Genomic DNA, 22095 nt, shown 5'->3' with positions numbered 1-22095 from the left:
GCCCAACCTTCCGCTTCGATGTCCTGAAGAAAAACTTCGTCTAATTTGTTATGACACCCCAGGGCCATTCGTGAAGAGCAGGGCTAACGGGTTTTGAGAAAGTGAGGCCCACAGAGGGCAAGGAGAGCTCACAACGAAAACTCCAAGAGTTTCCCAAGCAGGGACTGAACACCAAGTCCCTCCTTCCGGTGCAGAAAGCAGGGCCGCCCTGGGTAACCCGGGATCCTCCACCGCGGAGGCGTAAGGAGGCTCCAAATCAGCCCCTCCCTCCCCGACCTGAGCCCACCGCCCTCTCCTTCGGAGATCGTAGACAGCACTGCACTGTCCAGCTTCAGCCCTCCACCTCGCTGCAGAACATCAGCCATCACCCCTCTCTGACCTGTCTCCGAGCGGTCCCAGTCGGCATCGCGACGCCTCCATTCCCGCCCCTCAGAAAAGTACCCAACTTGACCAGACTCCCGACTCCACTGCTAAGGTGGCAAGCCTGGCGCGCCGCCGGGCCCCGCCCCCTAACAACCGCACCCCACACTGTTGCCACCGTCTATAGGCCCACGGGCCAGCCGCTCTTCTATCATTGGCTCTCGCTGCAGCCCGGCGTTGAGGGAGGGATTCCAAGGGGCGGAGGAACCCAGAGTTAGAGGCGCTTGCGCAGAGGCAGGGATGACGCGCCAGGGCTGGATGCCTGGACCACGGCAGCCGAGGGGCCAGGGATGCGTTTCCTGCAGCGGTGTTGGCTCCCAGCCACTGGGAAGCGAGTCCCTCAGAGGATCCGCCCAGTCCCCACTAATCGCACAAACTGAGTGGGCTCCCCGCACTCAAACGGTTTGTACAGAGACCACCCAGAGCGCTTCCCGAGTCTGTAATGTTTACTAGGATTTACAGACCCCTGCTGGCTCCCTCACAGCCCGAGCCATCGCCCAGGACAGAGCCTTCTTGGGAACCACACTTGTGGCCTCTCCCAGCAGTTATTCCCAGTGAAGTGCATCTGCTCTCGCACTGGAACCACACAGACCTCCTTTAGCCTCCCCGACTCCAGCCCAAGCTTTCAGAGCATGCCTAGACCTGTTGTACAGACTCTTAAGAATCTTTACCATTTACCTCACTCTACAGCCCAAAGACCATCTCCAGAGATCCAAATACCGTAAGGGAATCTGCTATATAAATCTGTACTCTCGTTTCCAGTAAATCTTGTCCCCAACCATCATGTTCTTTCTCACCATCAACTTACATTGTAATACCTAAAAAAGTTCTGACAAAAGTTATCGCACAGTTTAGTTTATAGCATTCCAAGACAAAGTTGTTTCCACATTGGGTTTGAATTTCTTCCTTTTTTAAAAATCCTCACCTGAGGACAGTTTTCCATTGCTTTTAGAGAGGGAGAGAAACATCAATGTGAAACAGAAGCATGGATCAGTTGCCTCCCATAAGCACCTGGGCAGGGGATGGAACTTGAACCCTAGGCATGTGCCCTGGCTAGGAATCAAACCTTCAACCCCCTCAGCTACAGGTTGACACTCCAACCGAGCCACACTAGGTAGGGCTGGTTTTGAAGTTCTAAGAAGCCTAGAACTTGACCCAAACTAGGAAAGCAGAGCATTGCACTGGCTGGGTCAGCCTCACAGTGTGACCTTGAACATGGCTCATTATCTGTGCTTCAAATGCCCATCTATAACATACACAGAATAATCCTTGCTTGTCTAGCTTGACCTGACCCTGACACAGAAGTAGGTTCTTTAAGAGAATGGAGTTGAATGAGATGCTGTTTGTATTGGTGAAAGGACAATGGAGACATTTTGTTGACTGGGCAGTCCTATATTACAGTAAGTAGTACTCTCTGATGTTTCCACATTTATTTATATAAATTTTAAAGCTACTCCAAGAAATCATTTTGCCATCCTATTTAATATTTACATATTTCTTCGGCTGGAAATAAAAAAATCAAAACACAGCAAACCTAAACTTTCCCATGGCCCCTTTACCTCCAGGATTCCACCATAGTCACTAAAACAGGGCTTGCTGCCCTTTCCTCCTCTTGCCTTTCTGCCGAAGAGCCGAGGTTGCACAGATGGCAGTTCAACTATAAAGTCAGAGTTTGCTTTGCTTTTTTTTCCATCTATCGAGTCATAGAGGAAGCTGCCACTGAGCCTGCCAGAGCTGGCACTCAGAAATTCGGAATGAATTAGTTTGAACAAGGTGATTAAAGGATTAATGACTAGTGGTTAAAGCATACAATTAAGAAAGAACTTTAGTGGAGGGGGCAATGCTGCATTATTGGCAAGAAGGGTTCCCTAAAAACTTTCTGCAACCATTTATTTATACACATCTTAAACAGTTACTACAAGATATTTAAAAAATTTTAACAGTTCATACAAGAAAAATATAAAGTGAACTGTTTATGACACTAAAAACTGTATTTTAAAATGCAAACCTGGGAACCGAATTCCCTATGACTCCAAGGCTTTAGCTAAAATGCCCTTTTTCTATTGATTAGTGTTATTTTTACTTTGTTCTATTGATGTACTCTTCTGTGACCCAGAAAAATGACTTTATCACCTCTATGAAAACCAGCAATCAATTCCTTGCGATTACTGATGTCTGAGACATCCCATCAGTTTTTCACAAGGAACTGACTTTTGTTCAGCTTCCCTCTCTCCCTGAGGTAAGTAAACAGGCGCTGCCGTCTCCTCCACGTGACCTTTACACCATACTTCTCCTCGGGAGTGTCTTCAACCAGAACTGCCCCAGGCTCCGGGCTCTCAGGAGTGCTAGTGTGACGGGAGCAGCCTGGCAGGCTGCTTTCCCCCTGATCTGGGGGAGCAGGCAGCTGCTTCACAGAAGATGACTCTGGGGTCTGGATATCGGGTGCAATGAATATATAAGGTAAGTTTTGAAGTGCATGTGCTGACAGTTCCTCACAGCTTTGAGGACTGAGCATTGGAACTAAGGCTCTTCTGGAAATGTCCTTTTCTGAATGATTGGGACACTCCTGGATTAAGGGGCTTCCAAGTGTAGTTGGACTGGAAGAAGGCTGTGGACTCTCAAATGTTAGATGTGCAAACTTGGAGGTGGTAGTTTTTCGACTTGAACGTCTTGACTGGTCTTGATGATGACGTTTCCATCTCCTGTTGGATAGGAACCAGCTATCTGCTGTGGTATCAAACTGAGGTAATACCTAAGGAGTAAAAAAAGAAAAGGTGAGAAGAACCACATATCAAGTACAAACCTAAGGGAAGAAGCTGTTGGGTTGGCCAAAAACTCTGTTTAGTTTTTTTCTTAAAATAAAAGACACAGTTTTCATTTCTACCAATAACTTTATTGATTTGTATATTTTGAGTATGTCAGCTCTCTCCCTCATGGTATAACACTGATTGTTCTCAATTAATGTCTTGATTTGCTCACTATCAACTTCAACTGGTCTACCCAACCATGGAGCATTGTCCAGCAAGCAATCTCCAGCATGAAACTTCACAAACCACTTTTGACACATTTGATTAGTCACAACACCTTCTCCATACACTGCATCAATCTTTTTTTGTTTGGGTTGCATTTTTACCTTTCTTGAAATAATAAAGCATAATATGCTGAAAATGTTGCATATTTTCTTCAATTTTCAATATTAAAAAGGCAACACAAAAATTTACCAATTTTGACAACTTCTTTAAAAATGCACACTGATATGACAGCTGTCACAATACAATCTAACAAAATTGTTTCAAATGAAGTTAGAGACAACTAAGTGCTATTAGAGCCATCTTACAGAAAAAAACTAGACGAACTTTTTAGCCAACCCAAAATATACAATGACCAGACACCAGAATCCTAAATGGGACCCATTATTATAAAGGATACAAAACAAAAATACCTGTCTAATGGGGTATTAACAGAAAGCAATATGAGCTTGGGGCAACCTGTTCAATGTCTCTGGCTTTCAGTTTCCTCCTATGTAAGAAAAGGAACAATGCCTCTTTTTATTACACCATACAGCTGCAACTTGTTTAACTCTCTTTAAACTCTGAGGGCAGAGACAAGCAGTCTTACCACTGATCCCAGCACCTAGCAGAAGGCCTGCACAAAGTCCCTCCATTAAGAATGAATGATTGAATGCAAGAATAGGGAGATCGTGGATGGAAAGCAAGTAGCATAGGACCTGGCATATGATGAGTTTTCAGTAAACATTTATTCCTCTTCTCATCCACAGGAGCTTAACATTAAGTTTCTTCACAACCATGAAACAAGTATTATGGTTCTCCTCAGCAATCCTGAACAAATTATATTTATGAAGCACTCCAAAGCAGATTTTATGCTTTTGTCTGGTCCTTTTGCTATACTGCTTCCAAGACATGTAGTGACTATGTTCTCTTCCTAGGGCTTTTCAGCTGTCAAAACATGACATATGCTGTTTCTGCGGGGGGGTTTCGAGGTTCAATCTACTAAATGGTAAATAGAGTACTTAGCTAAATACCTCTTCCATGAAGTTCAGGAAACAATCTCATTTTTTACTAGTTCTGCCATTTATCTGGCTTTCTCACCCAGCTACTGGATAGTGAAACTTTTATAATAAACCCTTTTAGATGAATGTGGGACGTGGGGGTGGGGGGCGACACTCCAATTCCAACCAACCCAGGTTGGACTTTTCTTACTTTTCAGTTTGAACTTAGAAAAGGAGATATACCAGAAGAAATGGCCAACAGACAGAAAGAGTATATTGCCTCCTTGTCTGTGCCTCCATGAATCTTATTCTTCAGAGGCCCTGGTTCATGGGGCAGGTGAGTCAATGTTCTGAGTTGCCTAACAGAGTAAAAGTCAAAGTAAGAATCCCATGGCCTACCCAGGAAGTGATGGTGTTGTGATCAATGGGCTTGCTGGGCACCTGTCTAGTGTGGGTGATGGGAAGCTGCGGCGATCCATACTGGTGTTTGGGGCCCTCCAGTGGCTGTTGGTGGAACTGCAGTTGGGCTTTTCGGGACGTTTGGCGGCGTTTTTTTCTGGGAGGCATCAATAGATGAATGAAGAGCAGTTAGTAACCACATGGTGCTGTTTATAGTCAGGTACGAAGACAGGCTCCAATTCCAACCCATACCTGCAGAGAAGAAACAAAAGCTCTTCCTCATACTCTGTCAGCCAGTTCTACTCTCAACTTACACTCTACCAAAAGCTCTGGGGAGTGCACCTTCCTAACCTACACCAAGTTAAAACAGTAGTTTACATTCAACAATTGTTCAATGAACACTTTTTTTTGAGCATGTGCTCAGAATTTAGTCTACAATATCATTTACTGAGTGCCAAGCACTTGTAGGGACACAGGGGTCAGACAGTGTCTGTTTCAAAGAGCTGAGGGTCCAGCAGCAGGAGAGACAATTACAATCATGGGACCAATGTCTCTGCTCCAGGGGAGGCTCTCTGGAAGAGGTGACACCTAACTGGGCTATGAAGGGCAAGGAAAAGCCGAAAAGCAGGCAGGGCACTCCAGGCTAAGGAGCAGCACAAACAAAGCACAATGACATGAAGGAGCGTATGAATTCAGGGAATCACAGACCACATGTAGCTGGACACAGGTTTTTCATATCTTGTGTGAAAATTATAAAAATTGAGGCTGGACATGATGTCAGGGTTAGTTCAGACAAACCAGGTGTACCAGATCAGTTTGGATTTTAGACTAAGTAGTCAGTGAAGAATTTCAAACAAAACGATATGATCACACTTGGATTCTTTTTTAACTTTTCGCCCCAGATAATTTTGAACATACACAAAAATAGACTAAATAATATGAGCCTGGCCATTGCCCAGATCCAACAATGATCAACAGACGGCCAATCCTAACCCATCCACACCCCCTACCTCTGTATTATTTGAAGAAAATATAATATCCCCAGTCGTTATGTCATTACCATTATCACAACATATATATGTATATATACATATTCCTTAATATCATCAAGTGTTCAGAAATGTTCAAATTTTCAATTGTCTCATATATATCATAATTGTTTTTTATTTCTTTTTTGTCTTTTGCACAGATCACCCTGGTAACAGTGTGAAAGAAGACAAGTACCCCAGAAGGAGGAGGGCTAGTTTTAGGAAGGGCCTGTGTAACCTAAGTGAAAAACGATGAGGCCTGAACCTGGGCCGTCAGTGGAGATGGGAGGCTGGAGACAGAGGCAGGGACAACAGGACCCAGAAAGTAATAAAAAGTCTGAAAAAGCACCCACTGAACTGAGTAACCAGATCAACTTTATTAAGAGGCTCATCATTGTGATGGTGGGATAGAAGCCCCATGAATGCAGTAGGTAGAGAGGTAAATCGGAGGTGCAACTGAGCATGCTAGACCTAAAAAGTCACACAACAGGGTGGATTGGTTCCACTCTACCTTCATGATTCTTTCTTTCATTCAACAACAGCAAAAATAACATCCTCTGACTTATGTCACTAGGCAGTGCAGATACAAGTACAGAAAAAAGGAGAAAGTGTCTACACTCAAGAACTAACATTTTTAGGGACAACACAGGGAATAAATATACCTATTTGTTCATTTACTCATTCAACATATATTTACTGAGTGCCTACTCTGTACTAGACACTGTCCCAGGCGCTATAAATATATACCAGAGAACAAAATTAAACTGTTGCTCTATGGCACTTAAAGCTGACTGCTGCTCTGGCTGGTGTGGCTCAGTGGATTGAGCACTGGCCTGCAAACCAAAGTGTTGCTGATTCAATTCCCAGTCAGGGCACAGGCCTGGGTTGTCGACCAGGTCCCCAGTGCAGGGCGTACCAGAGGCAACCACACATTGATGTTTCTCTCCCTCTCTTTCTCCTTCCCTTCCCCTCTCTCTATAGATAAATAAATAAAATCTTAAAAGAAAAAAAGCTGACTGCTATTTTAGACAGGGTTGTCAGGGAAAGCCTATCTGAAAAAGTGATATTTGAGCAAAGACCTGAATGAAGAAGGAGAACAAGCAAATAGTAGAAAGATGTGAGCAAGGAATAGTCCAGGCTGAGGAGAGTGATAAGTACAAAGATCACAAGGTGGGGTTATGTCGGACTCTTCAAGAAACAGTAACGTCAGCAGAGCTGCACTGGAGCGTGTTGGGAGACGCTCCAGTCCATGTGACAGTGGGCTTCGTCGGCAAGTTTAAGGACTCTGGATTTGATTATTCCTAATGTGACAGGAAGCCACTGAAAGGTTCTGGACAGAGGAATAACATAATCTGATTTACACGTTTAAAAGTTAACTTGAGCACTGGCCATGTGGCTCAATTGGTTGGAGCATTGTCCCATGCACCAAAAAGGTTGCAGGTTGGATCCCCAGTCCGGGTGCATACAGGAGGCAACCAATGATGCTTCTCTCTCACATCAATATTTCTCTCTCCCTTCTTCTCACTTTTAAAAGCAATGAAAAAAAAAATTTCCTCAAGTGAGGATTTTAAAAAATTAAAATAAGTACATATATTCTTGGGTGAGGATTAAAAAAATTTTACTGGAGGTGCTTTGTGAGAAAAGGGGGGTTGGGAGGAGGGATGAGAAAGGAAGCAGGAGCCCAGTGAGAAGGCTGTACTGCAGGGGTCCAGTGGAGAGGTGACAGTAGTGGCAATGACTCCAGTGAGAAGTGCTGAACTAGCCTCAAGTGGACACTATGTTGAGCAAAAATTCTACTGTTTATGTAGGAACTTGTTTTCCACAAAGATTACCTGAAAAGTTTTCCACTCTCTTAAAACTTTAGAACTCTCCTCTCTCAACAAATGACCTATTCCCTACTGCACAAAGAATACAGGAGAGACATCAAGGTTAATATATATATATTAAGGTTATACATATAGCTGCACCCATCCTCTTTCTTCTGTAATTAGAGATCAAGTCCCCGCTGCTTTCTAAGGCCTTTCCCTCTGGCTGTGCTTTGGAGCCTTCCTCATGCTCTACACCTTTTCTAAGCAATCATCTGCTCACATTTCGATAACCACCTAGATGCAGATGACTTAAATATTTATATATTCGGTTTAGAATTCTCCACACTCGGGACCCATATACCCTGCTGCCTATTTGACAGCAACTAGATGTCTCAAATGCACTTCGAACTTAACATGTTTAAAACTGTATTCCTGACCATTTCCCCTGCACCCCCACCACAAAAGTGACTACCTTCCAGGGAAATGGTATCATTCATCCAGTTATGCATCCAGAAACCCTGACATTTCCCCTTCCCCTCTCCCATTAGACCCAACACCTCTTAAACATGTCTTCAATAAGGCCCCTTTTCCCCCTTTCTGTCTCTCTCCCTCTCTCTCCTCACCACCCTTCCGTTCTGACAGTTCTGGCTTGGATAATTGCAATAATAGCCTAACTGCTCTATCCTAGTCTACTCTGGCACCCCCTGCAGGGACCTTTTAAAAATGCACGTCTGGCTCAACCTTAGCACCATCTTTAGAAACCTTCGCACCAGTACAGCCCAGTAGAGGATGAAGCAAATGCACCAGCCAAAGAGAAGAGGCAGAGGTCCAAGTAAACCGCTAGCTTGTGCACCCATGGAAGCCACAGGAGCAGAAATAAGAGAGGACGGAGGCCAGGTACACTGGCACAAAGTGTTGGACTGCAGGCCTGCTATCAGCAACTTCTCAATGGATCTAGAAAATACACGTCGTCTGATCACCCCACCACCTTTTGAGAGACCCACCCTACTCTTACAAAAACAGTCCCTTTTGGTCCTTTGTCCTGGACCTGTGATATTCTGGACTGGTTCTCTTCTCAGTTGTGGATGAATGTAATGTGTATAATAAATCCTCTCTTCTGTCTTAGCTGAAGGAAAAAAATGCACGTCTGATCTTGACTCACTTATGCTTAAAATTTTTGACTTTTGCATAAGGACCAACTCCTTAGTTTCGACCAAGGTCCTGCTTCCTGTGGATCCCACTTCATCTGACACCACCCTCCTTTCAGGTCTCAGTTCAAACTCCTCAGAGATTCTTCAGCCTCCCTACTCACCACACTCCCTCTAGCCACACAGTTTTCACACCTTCATCCCTTTGCTTTGAGGGTTTCCTTCCCTTTTTCTGCATAAAGATATAAGATCTTACCAAGATTTATTTCTTGAGAAAAGGCTTTCCTGGCCCACCTAAGGCAAGATCTCCTTATTGTAGATACTCAAAGTTATCACTGACCTCTAATTTATCACTTCACAGCTATAACCCTCCACTAGCTTTTTTGATTCTTTGAAAATCGGTGCTGCCTCTTTTCTCCCATTGGACGGTGAACTCAAACCTCCTCTGCCACTGCATCCTAGCAGGGCCTGGCACCTACTAGTAGGTGCTCAATAAAATTTGTTGAATAAGTTAACGAAGTACTTTAGTGTATATAAAAAATTGGCGTTGGTCGGGGGCGGGGGTGGATGAGACAGATCAGTATTTGAAGATTTGGAGCTATGCGATTTTTAAAAAACTGTTGGAAACTTTAGTAAGATTATATGCTGCCCTCAGAGACTCTCAATCTGGTCGGAGGAACTAGACGATCTTCGATTGTTGGCACATGGTATACGAGTTTCCCTGGTAAGAAAATCAACCAGGGTAGACTTCGAAAAGGTAGAAAGATCCCCAGGGTGGCGAGGAGGAGGGTCTCTGGAGTGATTAGGGAACCGACAGCACCGCACGAGGGACTGCAGGCCCACTGGGCCACCCCAGGCGCCGCAGTCGCCCCAGGTCCCCGCTGACCCGCCCTCGCCGGAGACCCGCCGGCGCCCGGCCGGCGCTCTCCCAGCCTCCCACCGCCGCTCCCTACCCACGAGCCGGCCCAGCCGCCTTACCCGCCCGGCAGCGTCCGGGCCGCTGATCCCCCGGCCGCGCTGAGTTCGACTCCGGAACGCGGAGACAAGGGCCGGCGCCGATTGGCGACGCTCCCTCACGTGACAGCAACGCTCCGCCGGCGCCAATTTCAAACAGCGGAACAAACTGAAAGCTCCGGTGCCCGACCCCACCCCCGGCCCCCGGCCTGGGACCCCCTCCCCTCCCGGGATCCCCCGGGATTCCCCACCCCTCCCGCACCGCCGGGGACCCGGCGGTCCTGGCGCGAGTCCCTGTCCGACACCTTGGCTCGGCCCCCAGGTTGGAGGAGTCCGGAGCCCGCCCTAGGAGCCACAGCCCAGCAGCGACCGCTACTGCAGTCGGGAGGTGAGTGGGAGCCGAGGTATGGAGACTGAGGCCGGGTCTTGGAGCAGGTAGGGAGCAAGGTCTCGGGTGCCGCGGTCAGGGGGTCTAGCAGCAGGGCGCGGGACAAGAGTGGAAGTTTGAGGCCACTCAATGAGAAGGTCTGAGCGATGGTGCAAGTATTTCCTGCATCCACCCCCCTGGCCTGTCCTCATTTCTTTCTCAAAGCACCCCTTGACTTTCCCTGGATGCTTGACCTCTGCACCCTGCCTGCAGCCTGGAGAGGGCTGGGGTGGACTACTTTCTTAGACAGACTGGGGCTGTGATGAAGACTGAGATGACTCTGCTTTAAGTCAAAGACAGACCTGCCTGCACAGTCCTCTGCCTCCAGGTGCTCTCACCATTAAACCACACTGCCTCCACTCCAGCCTTTTAAAAGACCCTTCTGGTTTTTGAGAACCCTGGTCAGGATGGGGGTGTGTCAGAGGAATCACTATAGAAGGCTCCAGGGCTAAAGTGTTGGCAATGGTAGAAAGAGGCTGGTCAGAGATTAAAAGGGAGAATTAAGCCTTAGAAGATATCTTTGGGGGGTAGGGAGGGGATAATAGTATTTACTATTGATGAGGGAGAGAGGGAGGCTCGATGAGATGGGAGATGGAAGTAAAACTGAGATTTGAAGGTAGAGGACACCTAGATATAAAGGAAAGGGAGGAGTCAGAGTGGAGAGGGCCTGAGAACTTGAAGCAGTTGGCAAATGTCAGGAGTGTGACAATCATTTTTAGTGTGATACCAGATGTCCTAAAAAAGAGACAACCTGTTCCTTTGTCAAAGTATCTCTAAATAAGATTACACAATTTTACATAATAGTAGAGTATACTACATATCTATTAAAATCAACAAAGCACAGCCCTGGCTGGTGTGGCTCAGTGGATTGAGTGCTGGCCTGTGAAACCAAGGGTCTCCAGTTTGATTCCCAGTCAGGGCACATGCCCAGGTTGCCAGTTGGGGGGGGTGTGAGAGGCTCTGGCACATTGATGTTCTCTCCCTGTCTTTCTCCTTCCCCACTCTCTAAAAATAAATAAATAAAATATTTTTTAAAAATCAACAAAGCACAAATTTTTAGATAAAACTATTTTTTAACATTACACAACCACCTTAGCACATTGTTGGCAGCACACTGCAAGTATAACAGCCTGTGAAATGAATGGGACTCCCTTCTGTTACACAGTGTGCAATCTGCTCAAACTTTACGTTGACATGAGCAGCTTCCCTTTCATCTGGGGGTCTTATAAACTGGGGATGGTTTCTTCCATGGTGTGGCAATAGTGCAATGGTCCAATATGCCTTTCTTCCCTGATTCTATTGGCACTGATCCTTTTATTTATAAACTAAGATGACATAAAATATAAAGGCTCTATCCTAGAATGGATTATGGGATTAGGGTTTTGTCAGGGCTCCTAATTACTAAATGCCCTCCTATCCCAGCATCCCTGTCCCTACAGTCACTGGGAGCAATCTGTATTTTAGTAGGCAATACTAGACATTCCTACATTTTTGTAAGTACCCCACTTGTTTCTGTAGCCAAACATTCCTAAGCTTCCAGACCTACGTCCAGCATCCATGATGACCTTATGTTCAACCCAATCCCACTTTTCCCATTTGAGTTGCTTCTGTTTGCTCCAGTTTTAACTTTCTTTCGTCAGTGGAATTTATCTATTATCTGAGGTCTTTACAAAGACCTAGGGAGCATTCACTTGGGCATGTGGGCTCTCGCTCCTGGTCATAGGAAGAGGAACACTTCTCTCTAACAGAACTTCCTTCTCATCCTAACATTTCTCTTTCTGCTCTTCCTTGCACTTTCCAGGGTCCTTGCTTGTGATTCTCAATGGAGAGTGAAAGCACAGATTCATAATGAAAACCAGCCCCCGTCGGCCACTGATTCTCAAAAGACGGAGGCTGCCCCTTCCTGTTCAAAATGGCCCAGGTGAAACATCGGAGGAGGAGCCTAAGAGGCGCCCTGCCCAACAAGAGCCTGGTCAAGTGCAGGCCTCCAAGGAGATGGCACAGTCCACCTCATGCAAGTTTCCAGCTGGGATAAAGATTATTAACCACCCCACCATGCCCAACACACAAGTGGTGGCAATCCCCAACAATGCCAATATCCAGAGCATCATCACAGCATTGACTGCCAAAGGAAAAGAGAGTGGCAGCAATGGGCCCAACAAATTCATCCTCATCAGCTGTGGGGGAGCCCCCACTCACCCTCCAGGAGGACCCCAGCCTCAAGCCCAACCCAGCAAGGACCATAAGAGAACAGAAGTGATCACTGAGACCCTGGGGCCAAAACCTGCCGCCACAGATATGAATCTTCCTAGACCCCCGGGAACCCTTCTTGGGCAGAGATGGGAGAACTGTGGTATGTGGTCTGCAAGGCAAAGGGTTCAGGAGCTTAGCCTTTCCCCTTTGGTGGCAAGGTAACCATTGTAGTCATGTTGATGCCTACAACAGACAGGCATGTATCCTGAACCAGGGGAAAGTCATTCTGAAACCTTGACCCAGATCCTCTGGGCACTGTCCGAAGGTTTGTAATTATTATTCAGGGCTCCTAATTGCCTTCTTTACATTGGGAAAAGATTTCTTTATTGTTTATGTTTATCCTTCTCATTGACTATATAAAGAAGTAGGAATCTTTCTCCATCTTAATAAAAGAGAACACTGAAGCATGAGGAGGAAAAGTGGTTTTCTCTGTGCAGATACTGAATAACTCTTTTATAAGGTTGTTTTGACTGATCTCTCAGGCTTAATGTGGCCCAGATTGAAATGCACCTTAAACTATGCCCCTGAATTTCTCCTGAAACCCATAGGGCTCAGAGTACCTGAGGGCCACGGCATGTATTCCCTTGTCCCTGAAGGTAGAGAGCACTTGGAGAGGTGGTTCCCTAAGCACCAATTTCAATAGGCCTATGGGGCATCAGCCCAGACAGCTAAGTGACATCTTGGATTGTTTCCTCTCTAGCTGGCGGTGAGGCAACAGGCTGCACTCTTAACAACAGCTTGACCAACATCCAGTGGCTTGGAAAGATGAGTTCTGACGGACTGGGTCCCTGCAACATCAAGCAAGAGATGGAGGGAAAGGAGAATCTGCACTTGGAGCAGAGTCAGGACAAGGTGAACTGTTCTGTCACTCACTAGGGGAATCAGAGCCCCTGCAGGGAACTGCTAAGAAGGGAAATAGATCAAGTGGCCTGTGCAGCAGAATTTCCAAGTGCTGCTATTAGCACTCAGTTAGCACAATTCTGTATAACTTTTGAGCTACATTTCTGCTGGAGATCTTTCTCCCCAATCTGCAAAATTTGCTTGAGGGCAGATTCCTCTGGCTCCCTCTGTTCCATTAGCACTGAGCTTAGTACTCCACCCTTAGTAGGTATTCAGGAAGTGGTGAACAGCTCTTAGTTTGGAAAGCCACTTAAACTTTAAAAAAGCAACCCAACAATATGAATGGAACACAGCATTTTTAACCAGATAGTTTTCTTAGAAGTTATACTAATAGAAAATAAAGTGAGTTAGATGTGAATTTTAAATTTTTCTGCAGCAATCCAAATTGATTGACCCAATTATATGGCCTGAGGTTGTTTTTCACAGTTGCTGCACATGTAGATTCTGTTGTATATTCCTTTTAATCATTCATTCCACAGACTTTAAAAGTGAATATTTACATGGGTATGCACATACATAAAAATTGAGCTGTTCACTTAAAACTTGTGTACTTTATAAAGCTATTTATATAAATATATAAATATAATAAACTTTATATACATATATTAATAAATATACAAACTTATAAGTATAAGAAAGCCCAATATTTTTATTTTGAAGCTTAATATTTTTAAATGTGAATAAATATTCACATTAACATTAATATCTTTATTTTTTTTAATATTTTATTTATTTTTAGACATAGTGGGAGGGAGGGAGAAAGAGAGGGAGAGAAACATCAATGTTTGGTTGCCTCTCGCATACCCCATGCCAGGGAACCTGGCCCGAAACCCAGGCATGTTGCCCCGACTGGGAATTGAACCTGCGACCCTTTGGTTCACAGGCCAGCACTCAATCCACTGGGCCACACCAGCCAGGGCTTACCATTAGTATTTTAAAATGGGAATCAGATACTTGCCTGAGATGTAGTCAAATGTGTCCTTTCCAGACATTTTTCTCTCCTATACTAAAAAATATTTCTGTCACACATTGAAAGAAGATGGGTTTACTCATATCACATTAGGAGAAAGGATTGGATTACAACCTTGGCCCCCAAGGTCTGAAAAATGGGTGTGGTTTTGTGTAAAATCACTTTTAAGAATCATAACATATATCCAAACTTTCTGAGAGGTTTCAATTACCTCTTTGGACAATATCTTCAACAAAATGAACAAAGACAGAAAATTGGTACTGGACTGGACCCTCTCTAAGATGCTTCCTAATTCTAAGCTTTTATTCCATGGACTGTTGGTCTCGGATGAGTTCGTTTCTAGTGTGATTTTTATGGGATAAGAGCCTTCTCTAGGGAAAGTTCTTCAAGGGGGGCTGGAGGAGGTCTGCGAACCCTTTCTGTCATTCCCTTTCTCCTCCCCTCGGGTTTCTCACAACCCTCAGGTTGAGGAACCCCCAGGAGCACCGACACCCTGGCAGGACTCTGTGTCTGAGCGGCCCCCATACTCTTACATGGCCATGATACAGTTCGCCATCAATAGCACCGAGAGGAAGCGCATGACCTTGAAAGACATCTACACTTGGATCGAGGACCACTTCCCCTATTTTAAGCACATGGCCAAACCAGGCTGGAAGGTACTGTGTTCCATAACAACCCAAGTTCAGGGCACTCTAGCCCGACAGCTGGTCTCCACAGATGTGCAGCACTTGGCGTCCGGTGTGAGAGAGTGCTGAGTGCAAAGGGTGCTCTAACTGTAGACAGTTGTACCTTTCGGATTAGGACTTGATCCTGCCGAGTCCTGCAAAATCATCAATGAGAACGCTGCGGTCACTTCATCTGTCACTACCTAAGGTTTACCATGACTCTTCAGTGTAGCACCAAGCCCACTTGTGTGCTACATTGAACAGCAGCTGGAGTGACTAAGTAGTTTTATGAAAAGAGCTTTTAAAAACAGTGCTGCCTTTGAGCCTCTAATGTCAGGTAATATTTCGAGAAGGCAGGGGGTTTCTCTTCATCTTATACAGGGGAACACAGAGACGCCTGGGAGTCCCTGTGGCTCTCACGATGATGTCAGAGCCACAACTCAGGTCCTCTGACAGGTACTCAGCTCCAAGCCAAATGTTTCTTGTTTTGTTTTCCCCACAGCAGAACCTTTAACGTCAGCCCCTTCCCTCGACTAAATTTCCTAGTTTCTTAATTTCTTTACTCATCTATCTTGCTATTGATTACTGCTTCACAGTCTTGGTCCTCTTTCCAGGCCACTGACAGCTATCCAGGTCTTTTCTGTGAAAAATGGCATTGGCCTTTATCCCTTGTACGACAGAGGGGTTATGGCTGAGGCAGATGGCTCTACAACTTGGAGGTCAGGGAGAGAGGTGGACACTTGTCAAAGCCTGTACTGGCTACAGAGGACGAGATCTGAGGCTGGTTTCACCTTAGGAAACTTCAACGGTGGTGTTTCTGAATCTAAAGTAGTTGATAACTGGTTGTCTCCTTTCAGAATTCCATTCGCCATAACCTTTCTCTCCATGACATGTTTGTTCGAGAGACATCTGCCAATGGCAAGGTCTCCTTCTGGACCATTCACCCCAGTGCCAATCGCTACTTGACCTTGGATCAGGTGTTTAAGGTGAGTGTCCTGATTTCATCTAAATGGGGTCAGAGTTGAAGGTTGCAAATCCACCTCAGAAGGAAACAATTGGTCCTTGTGATAATCTTACCTGATCTGGGGAGAGAAGGCAGCCAGCCCATGGGTGATTTGCATAAAACTCTTTGAATTGGGTACAGTTGACAAATACCAGATGATACACTTTAGTGCTAGACCAGGCCCTGGAGAGGACCGCTTGGAACCAAGTAAGAGGACTTCCTGGGGCAGAGTTTCCCTAGCTGCCCTGTGGACAAGGACAGCCTGGGATGCTTGTTAAAATACAGCTTCTCAAGCCCATCGTGGGGCTTCTGATTTAGTGGGTCTGGGATGGGCCCAGAATTACGTATTTTTAACAAGCATCTCAGGTGATTCTTATGAAATCTAAGAAAACTTGTTTGTGTGTTTTAAGGGAAAAAACAAAACCCTTCTTTAGGCTGGAGACCAGAAACTGAGCGAGCAGAACAACTCTTCAGAAGTGATTGTTTTGGGATTTCACAGTGCCCATAACTGTTCTGCTGGGAGGGACAGTTGTCCAGCATGGTCCTCAGCATCAGGCAGGAATAGATGTTTTTCCCAATGTGGTCAGACTGGTTGGCCATGCTGGTTGTAACTTCGTCTCATTTCTCTCCCACAATGCCTGACCGCCACAGCCACTGGACCCAGGGTCTCCACAATCGCCCGAGCACTTGGAATCAGTAAGAGTCTTTCCCTCCGGCTCGGGGCTTGGCCTTGTTTTCCTTTCACTGCTCAGCATGGCTTTAGTGGACAGGGACAAGACTCTCGGCAGGGGAAGGGAGCCTGTGGCCATGTGACTGCCAACCCTAAATGCAGAGCACCCCAAGCTTCTGGGAGTGACGAAATTTGTGACTGCTTCCTCATCTCCCCAGAAAAGGGCTCATGCCCACTTCTCCTCCCCCTCACACAGCATAATAAAGGTATGCTCAGCAGAGTGGGCATGGCAAGAGGACATGCCACGAGTTTGGTGCGAGCAGCATCCACAGCACATGGCATAGGCCTAGCAGGAGGCAATATTTCCTTTCATTTTTGCCCTGGCTTTTCTTTGCCACTCGTAGAGCTACGTGCTTCAGCATCCCGTGGGGGTGGTGAGGACACATGGATGTGGTGCTGGGACCTGCCACCGTACATCTGCATGCTGTCCACCTTCCCCACTAACCAGGCTTCAGTGGCATTGCTCACCTGCATCCTCTCAGAGCGACTTTGATTTCTGGGCTGTGAGGGAGCTCAGCTCATGGTACCAGAGCAGCCGGTGGGTTCTCCTGCCTTCTCCCCCACCTTATTAACCCAGGTTTCTTTCTCTTCCTATCTGCCACACACAGCAGCAGAAACGACCCAATCCTGAGCTCCGCCGGAATGTGACCATCAAAACTGAACTCCCACTGGGCGCACGTTAGTATGGGAGAGTGGGCCTCAGGCCTAATCCTTGTTCTGGGGGCATATCTTTAGGGGATCAGACTCCGGGATTCTATACCTGCTCAAAGGGATCTGAATCCAGAGGAGAGCACAGCTCCGGGGACTGAGAAGGGATGTGTCCCTGGACCCCTACCCCTTATCTCTCCTATTTCCTTCTAGGGCGGAAGATGAAGCCATTGCTACCCCGGGTCAGCTCCTACCTGGTACCCATTCAGTTCCCAGTGAACCAGCCACTGGTGTTACAGCCATCAGTAAAGGTGCCATTGCCCCTAGCAGCTTCACTCATGAGCTCAGAGCTTGCCCGCCACAGCAAGCGAGTCCGTATTGCCCCCAAGGTGAGTGGCTTCTGTTTTCCCTTGAGGATTAAGTGCATTGCGCCTGTGTCTTGCAGCTGCACTCTACCGAGTGGTCCTTGAGAAGCTCATAAATCTAGCTGGGTAGAAAAGGCATAAAAACAAAGGAAAATGTAATACCATTATGAAAGCTAAAAAGGAATCTGGATTACAATGTAAGTATTGTCAGAAAGCCCCCTTACATACTGATGAGTTTATAAGAATTCAGATAAGGTCATTATGATAGATGGGCTGAGATGGTTCAGGAAGAGTTTTCAAAGGAAGTGGGTTTTACAAACAAGTGGATTTGGGTAAACAGACAAGAGGGGAGAGAGAATAGAGGCAGGAAATGCCAGTTTGTACCCAGTAATAGTGGAGTGAACCCATCAGTCCAGCTCAGGTTTCTCAGCCTTAGTACTATGGACGTTTAGGGCTTGGGGTGAAAGTGCTGTTCTGTGCACTGAAGGATGTCTACCAACATGCCTTGTCTCTCCTGACTAGATGCCAGGAGCACCTCCCCACCAACCCATGCAAAAATTAAGTGAAAATGTCTCCAGACATTGCCAAAGGCCCCTGGGGGGAGGGGTTGTCCCGGGTTAATAAGCATCATTGGTCTAGTTTGAGAGAAAAGTTGAATAAGGTAAGACCGTACTTTGATGGGCTACCAAATCTGGGCCTAACCTTCTAGAAAAGTTTTTGGGAACAGGAGCTGACCTGTAAAAAAGTAGGGAGAAGGCTCCACCCCTTTCACTGAGATGGAAACAGAATGGGCTCTGGAGTTGAGAGATTTGAGTTTGCTGGGGTTTTTTAAATTATTTTTTTAAATATACATAGAATTATAAATACCACCACACCTAATTGTACATATGTGCATTAATGTGACTGTAGCATGTATGTCATTTTGTTTTCGTTAAGTCCTTTTCCCCCTTTTCTTGTTTTTGCTTCCCCTCCACTTCCCCTCCCCCTACTTCACATACATTACCCCTGCTCCTCGAGATAACCCACGCTGGCACTTTACTATGTATGCTGTCTTACATATTTTATCCATACTTAGTGGAGCAGACATACATCCATAGCCATAGCCATTGTATCTATACACACATAACACACAGAACATGGAAAATGGGATTATATTACAGATACTTTCCTGCCTCGTGGAAATTCTTCCAAGTCACTGGCATAGTTCCACCTTATTGTCTTTTAATGGGCACGCAGTATTCCACCGTGTGGCTGTTCCGTAATTTTTCCAACCCTTCCACTTTTATAGGCTTTCCAGAAAATCTGTGATAACTGACATTTCCACCAGTAATATACAAGACCAGTGTCTTTGCTACCAATTAGTATTATTAATCTTTTCAATACTTGCCCATCTAATGCGCATACAATTACTTCGTATTTCTTTGTTTGTTAGTTAAGTGTGAGCACCTTCTTGTTGTGTTTAGTTACTTGGGGTTGTTCCCTGTGAGGTGCTTGTTCATGAACATGGCCTAGTTTTCATAGGGCTTTGTTAATGATCTGTACAAGTTTTTTGTTATTAAAATGTTAACCTTTGTCTTTTATGTTGAAGTTTTTTTTTTTACTTCTATTGTTTGTTTCTTAACATGGTTTGTAGTTTCTCTTGCCACAGTAAGATTTTTAAAATTTTATGTAGTCAAATACATCTCTCTTTTCTCTTACAGCTTCTGGGTTTCCAGTCTTGGTTAAGAAGGTCACCCCACCCTCAGATTGTACATGTAGTCTCCTAGATTCTCTTTCAGGATTTGTATGGTTTTAATTTTTCTTTTGTCTTTGTATGTGGTATAAAATAGGCACCAAATTTTATTTTTCTCAGCTAAATACTTATGCCAGCACCACATTAGATGCTCTCTCTTTTCCCCTGTAATTGAATTACCACCTTCATCGTGTATTCTCGTATGTAATAGTTTTTACAACTTTAAAAAGGGGGTTGGTAGCAGCATGTCACTTATTTCAGCCACCATCTTGTGTCCTGCCTGGTGCCTGGGTTGAATCTCAAGGCTTCGAGAGCTCCCTTTCAGCTTGTCCCTGCTTCCCTTTCAGGTGCTGCTAGCTGATGAGGGTATAGCCCCTCTGCCCACGGCAGGGCCAGTGAAAGAGGAGAAGCTCCTGCTTGGAGAAGGGCTGTCTTGTCTGCTTCCAGTTCAGTCCGTCAAGGAGGAGGAAATCCAGCCTGGAGAGGATACGCCACACTTAGGGAGGCCCGTGAAGGTGGAGAGCCCACCCCTGATAGAGTGGCCCTCACCATGCCCATCTGTCAAAGAGGACCTGTCTCAGTCCTGGGATGACTCGTCCCACTCTCCCACTCCAAGGCCCAAGAAGTCCTACAGTGGGCTCAGGTCCCCAGCCCGGTGTGTCTCTGAAATGCTCGTGATTAAACGGAGGGAGCGGAGGGAGATGAGCCGGTCTCGGAGGAAGCAGCACCTACAGCCTCCCTGTGTGGATGAGCCCGAGCTGCTCTTCTCGGAGGCCCCTGGGACTTCCAGACGAGCCACAGAGCTCGCTCTCCCCTCAGAGTCCTCTGTGCCCGCCTCCCAGTTTGGCTACTCCCAGGAGGAGGGAGGACCTTTTAAGACACCCATTAAGGAGACTCTGCCCATCTCCTCCACCCCAAGCAAATCTGTCCTCCCCTTGACCCCCGAATCCTGGAGGCTCACACCCCCAGCCAAAGTCGAGGGGCTAGATTTCAGCCCAGTACGAACCCCTCAGGGTGCCTTTGGCCCTCTACCGGATTCCCTGGGGCTGACAGATCTCAGTGCCACCCCACTAAAAAGTCTCCCCCTCTTTGACTCACCCCAAGAACTCCTCAATTCTGAACCCTTTGACCTCAACTCTGGCCCCTTTAGCAGCTGTTCACCATCAGATAGGGAAGTCCCCAAGCCAGGCTCCCCCGAGCCACAGGTTGCCAACCTTTCAGCTAACCGTTCCCTGACGGAGGGCCTGGTTCTGGACACAATGAATGACAGCCTGAGCAAGATTCTGCTGGACATCAGCTTCCCTGGCTTGGAGGAGGACCTGCTGGCCGCTGACAATGTCAGCTGGGCTCAGTTCATTCCTGAGCTGCGGTAGAGACCTGATCTGACCCTTGTTGCTCAAGCTGTCCACTCTTCTGGGCGCTTGTGTGGCTGGGCCATCCTTGGCCTCTGAGTGAGGACACAAGCAGGGACCATCCGTCTGGGCCTCTAGCCCCTGGTTATGCCAAGGCAGACATCATGCCACAGCTGCCACTGGGCCCCCTCTGCAAGCCTCGAGGCCCTGGTGACTGGATTCTGTGCTACCCTATGCTCCACTGGAGAAAATGATTCCTCACTCTCACTGCGAGAGCTGAAGGGTGGGCGTAGAAACAAGGGTGAAAAGAGGTTAGGAACTCCCAAAACTGTTTGCATTTTGTGCCCAGCAGTCTCACCTTCCCTGCTCCTTGCAGGGTGCCCTTGTAAATAGTATGTATCCTCCAGACTATCCTCTAATTTTAAATGCAAGCTTATTTCCTTAGATCATTATCTACAGACTACCAGAAGGTGGGTAGGATGACAGAAGTTTCAGTTTGCCTCTGTTCCTTGCTTTTAGTTCCTAGAGAAGGGGGACCTGCAGTGCACGGTTTCCTCCAGGCCCGAGGTGCCTGCCTCGAGTCCTTGACTGTAGGCACGCAGACAAGCAGATCCATTTGCCAGGGCCTCTCTTACTGGCCCTCCTTCCCATTTCCCCATCTTTCCAAGTCAGCTTTCTTGCAAGTAGAAATCCTGGTAAAAACATCCTCTGTAATACATCAAGAGTTGAAATCGAGGTGAGGGATGGATGCATCTGAAACAGAGTGTGCAGACCCTGATGTGCACCCATGTGACATTTCTCTGATACTGTCCCTAATTATGCCAGAGAGACTAGCACTGATGGGAACTTGGCCTGAGGCCTCAGAAGGCTAAAAGGACCCTGATCTGCCTGGCTTCTTTAGCATGCACTGTAGCTTTGCAGAGAGCCACCCGAGGCCCCAGCTGACCACATGCATGTGAGCCAGCTCAAGAACACTACTGTAACTACTATTCAATAAAATCCAGGGTGGAAATGTTGGTCTCTGGTGTGTTGGCGTCTGGTCCCAATGGCATAAGGAGGGATTGGAAAAGAATGTGGGTGATGACGAAGGTGGTAGAGGAAGGCCTGAAGCCAACATGAAGCACTTGAGTACGAAGGGCTTTGGTGTGGATCACCCCCCACACCCTGCACAGGCACACAGCCTTTCTAGCAGAAATCCGCAGCTTCCCCATTACTGTTCTTACAGTCAGTCCACAAAAAGGGAAAGGAGGACATGCAGGCAGACCTCCTAGAATATTAAGAAAG

The 22095-nt window shown here is 46.5% G+C and overlaps 3 protein-coding genes across 5 annotated transcripts in view; 1 reads left to right on the top strand and 2 right to left on the bottom strand.

The window, feature by feature from the left end:
• The window catches only part of TULP3 (TUB like protein 3), an 86941-nt gene extending 86437 nt beyond the window's left edge, over positions 1-504 (bottom strand). Inside the window, exon 1 of the mRNA XM_028532751.2 lies at positions 380-504. Coding sequence (XP_028388552.1) covers positions 380-420 — 41 coding nt within the window. The 5' untranslated portion in view covers positions 421-504. The remainder of the gene's footprint in view (positions 1-379) is intronic.
• A 1429-nt stretch (positions 505-1933) lies between these two features.
• Positions 1934-9888, bottom strand: RHNO1 (RAD9-HUS1-RAD1 interacting nuclear orphan 1). Of its 2 annotated transcripts, none has more exons than XM_028532556.2 (3): positions 9791-9888; positions 4871-5080; positions 1934-3172 (listed from the first exon to the last, which is right to left on the bottom strand). In XM_028532556.2, the coding sequence occupies exons 2-3, from the start codon at positions 4994-4996 to the stop codon at positions 2609-2611; spliced, it is 690 nt and encodes a 229-aa protein (XP_028388357.1). In that variant the 5' UTR covers positions 4997-5080; positions 9791-9888; the 3' UTR covers positions 1934-2608. The 2 variants fall into 2 exon arrangements, with proteins under 2 accessions (XP_028388357.1, XP_028388356.1); XM_028532555.2 differs by having other exon boundaries at positions 4829-5080; positions 9791-9885.
• An 18-nt stretch (positions 9889-9906) lies between these two features.
• FOXM1 (forkhead box M1) lies at positions 9907-21826 on the top strand. 2 transcript variants are annotated; one of them, XM_028532834.2, is made up of 9 exons: positions 9907-10154; positions 11995-12546; positions 13147-13298; positions 14781-14972; positions 15839-15967; positions 16636-16680; positions 17323-17392; positions 17576-17751; positions 19807-21826. In XM_028532834.2, exons 2-9 carry the CDS (start codon positions 12042-12044, stop codon positions 20830-20832), a joined length of 2295 nt encoding a protein of 764 aa, XP_028388635.1. In that variant the 5' UTR covers positions 9907-10154; positions 11995-12041; the 3' UTR covers positions 20833-21826. The 2 variants fall into 2 exon arrangements, with proteins under 2 accessions (XP_028388635.1, XP_035874417.1); XM_036018524.1 differs by having other exon boundaries at positions 9914-10154; positions 17326-17392.
• Positions 21827-22095: the final 269 nt, after the last annotated feature.

Source organism: Phyllostomus discolor, chromosome 2 (assembly GCF_004126475.2).
Source record: "Phyllostomus discolor isolate MPI-MPIP mPhyDis1 chromosome 2, mPhyDis1.pri.v3, whole genome shotgun sequence".
Classification (NCBI taxonomy): domain Eukaryota; kingdom Metazoa; phylum Chordata; class Mammalia; order Chiroptera; family Phyllostomidae; genus Phyllostomus; species Phyllostomus discolor.
This window is presented reverse-complemented; position numbering and strand designations above follow the sequence as displayed.

Coding starts and splice junctions, on each gene's coding strand:
- FOXM1 (XM_028532834.2), top strand. CDS start 12,042: ATGAAAACCAGCCCCCGTCGGCCACTGATTCTCAAAAGACGGAGGCTG. Junction 13,299..14,780: donor TGGAGCAGAGTCAGGACAAG/GTGAACTGTTCT, acceptor CACAACCCTCAG/GTTGAGGAACCCCCAGGAGC. Junction 17,752..19,806: donor GAGTCCGTATTGCCCCCAAG/GTGAGTGGCTTC, acceptor CTTCCCTTTCAG/GTGCTGCTAGCTGATGAGGG.
- RHNO1 (XM_028532555.2), bottom strand. CDS start 4,996: ATGCCTCCCAGAAAAAAACGCCGCCAAACGTCCCGAAAAGCCCAACTG. Junction 3,173..4,828: donor ACAACACCATCACTTCCTGG/GTAGGCCATGGG, acceptor TTTACTCCTTAG/GTATTACCTCAGTTTGATAC.